At 45.2% G+C, this 2,500-nt stretch overlaps 1 protein-coding gene across 1 annotated transcript in view; it reads left to right on the plus strand.

The window, feature by feature from the left end:
* Nucleotides 1-2,500, plus strand: part of LOC308361003 (utrophin-like) — a 167,840-nt gene that overhangs the window by 82,733 nt on the left and 82,607 nt on the right. The window contains 4 exon segments of the mRNA XM_080833229.1: nucleotides 126-270; nucleotides 1,488-1,663; nucleotides 1,845-1,974; nucleotides 2,270-2,416. Coding sequence (XP_080689355.1) covers nucleotides 126-270; nucleotides 1,488-1,663; nucleotides 1,845-1,974; nucleotides 2,270-2,416 — 598 coding nt within the window.

A 2,500-nucleotide genomic window follows, 5' to 3' on the forward strand; every position in this document is an offset into this window, starting at 1 on the left:
AGTCTGTGTGTGTGTGTGTGTGTGTGTGTGTGTTTGTGTTTGTGTTTGGGCGGGTGTGTGTCTGTGTGTGTGTGTGTGTGTGTGTGTGTGTGTCTGTGTGTGTGTGTCTGTGTGTGTCTCTATAGTTGTTTTGATCGTGCTGTGGAGGCATGGCGGCAGTTCCACTGTGACATCACCGACCTCGGCCACTGGCTGGACCATGCTGAGCAGCTGCTGGACGAGAGGGAGGGGCCAGACACAGCCCCGGAGCAGGTCAGGGGTCACCAGGAGGTGAGGGGGTCATGAGTGTGTGTGTGTGTGTGTGTGTGTGTGTGTTTAATTCTTAGTGTGCTTCAGAAGCATATGAGGGTACATGATAATAATGTATTTGTGTGTCTGTGTGTGTGTGTCTGTCTGTGTGTGTGTGTGTGTGTGTGTGTGTGTGTGTGTGTGTGTGTGTGTGTGTTTAATTCTTAGTGTGCTTCAGAAGCATATGAGGGTACATGATAATAATGTATTTGTGTGTCTGTGTGTGTGTCTGTGTGTGTGTGTGTGTGTTTGTTTGCTTGTATGAACTTGTCATTGTTTGGGTCAGTCGGTCACTTTGCTTACACAAGGAGTTGTTTTGCAAATATGTTAATCACTTTAGTTTTTTCCTGAAGTTAATTTTAGCACTACAATAATTATTGGGCAACATTCACAGACATTGTGAAATAATTCCAAGGATAAGCATTTGGTTAAGACACGCTTCAGACTTCTTACAATGATCAAACATACAGTGGTATTGTGTGTGTGTGTGTGTGTGTGCGCGTGTGAGAGAGTCGAGCACAGATGTGTTTTTTGATCTTGGAAGAAAATAAGCTTTTGAAGATTTCCTAGGCTAATGAATGCTTCACTAACAAATATTGAGTTATGCTAAATACATGCCCAAGAAGCAAGCAGTTTTCTAATGAAGCCTACTTGCATGCATACAGACACACACACACAGACACACACACACAAACACACAGACACACACACACACACACAGACACACAAATACATTATTATCATGTACCCTCATATGCTTCTAAAGCACACTAAGAATTAAACACACACACACACACACACACACACACACACACACACACACACACACACATACACACACTCACATTCACACACATTCACACACGCACACACTCTCTCTCTCTCTTGCATGCTCTCTCTTGCGCTATCGCTCTCACACATATTTATGGTCTCCTGAGGACATGCTTATAATTAAACACACACACACATACCAGTGTACTTACATACACTACGTACAACTTGAGCGCCTGTACAAGAAAGCCTGTTGTGTTAATACCAGCACAGAACTGAGAGGGTTTGATTAAGAGAATGCTCAAGTGTGTTTTGTTTAATACGGGCTATTCTAAGTATTTCTTAATGTAACGCAATGATGTGTCTAATTCAGTAACTGGTCTTGGCTTGTTGTTGATTGGTTGGGTTCTTGATTGATTGATTGGCAGGATCTAGAGGAGGGAATCGCCAGTCAACTGCCAATCCTGGCCCAACTCAACCAAACAGGAAATGACATCATCGGCCAGCTGTCATCAGCGGAAAGCCTCATGCTGGACGAGAAGCTGCAGCGCCTTAACCAGCGCTTTAGCCTCATCCAACAACACATCACCCAGCAACAGCCATGGTAACCATGGAGACATCAGACTGAGTGATGTCAGGCAGCTCAACATAATGGAGAATGAGGATATAAAGAGGACGTTTGTTAAAGTGTGTGTGTGTGTGTGTGTGTGTGTGTGTGTGTGTGTGTGTGTGTGTGTGTGTGTGTGTGTGTGTGTGTGTGTGTGTGTGTGTGTGTGTGTGTGTAGGTTGCTGACTGAAGACCCCACTGTGTTGGATCTGGTGGGTGGGCTAGGCGATGTGTCCCCACTGCAAGACAACGTGGACTCTGTGCGAATGTCACCACGGGACAATGATGCTGACCAGTCAACACATAAGGCAAGACTTGCCACACAAAAGCACACAGACTAACAGACATACACTCTTTTACCAAATACACACACACACACACACACACACAAACACACACACACTCACTCACTACCCTAGAGCCTGTTGACCCGCCGATTCACCTTAGTTAGATATTACTTCATATTGCAGTGCCTAAAACATTTTGGTTATAGTACAAAAGCAAATGCCTTCTCTGTCGCGCACACACACAGACACACACACACACACACACACACACACACACACACACTTACTTTTAAACCGTTTATTTTTGTATTCATAGGTGAGACGAGAGCCATTGGATGAGTTGGAGCCTAACTTTGATGACCATTTCCGGGAACAAATCAGCAGGCTGCATGTCTGGATCCAGGAGACCAATCAGATGCTGAGCCTCAAAGGACCAGAGGGGGTGTCCCCTAGTGAGACAGAGGTGACCTTTAACCCCTCTCTCTCACACACACACACACACACACACACACACACACACACACACACACACACACGTACACTGCGT

The sequence above is a fragment of the Sprattus sprattus genome (genome assembly GCF_963457725.1).
Source record: "Sprattus sprattus genome assembly, chromosome: 2".
NCBI lineage: Eukaryota > Metazoa > Chordata > Actinopteri > Clupeiformes > Clupeidae > Sprattus > Sprattus sprattus.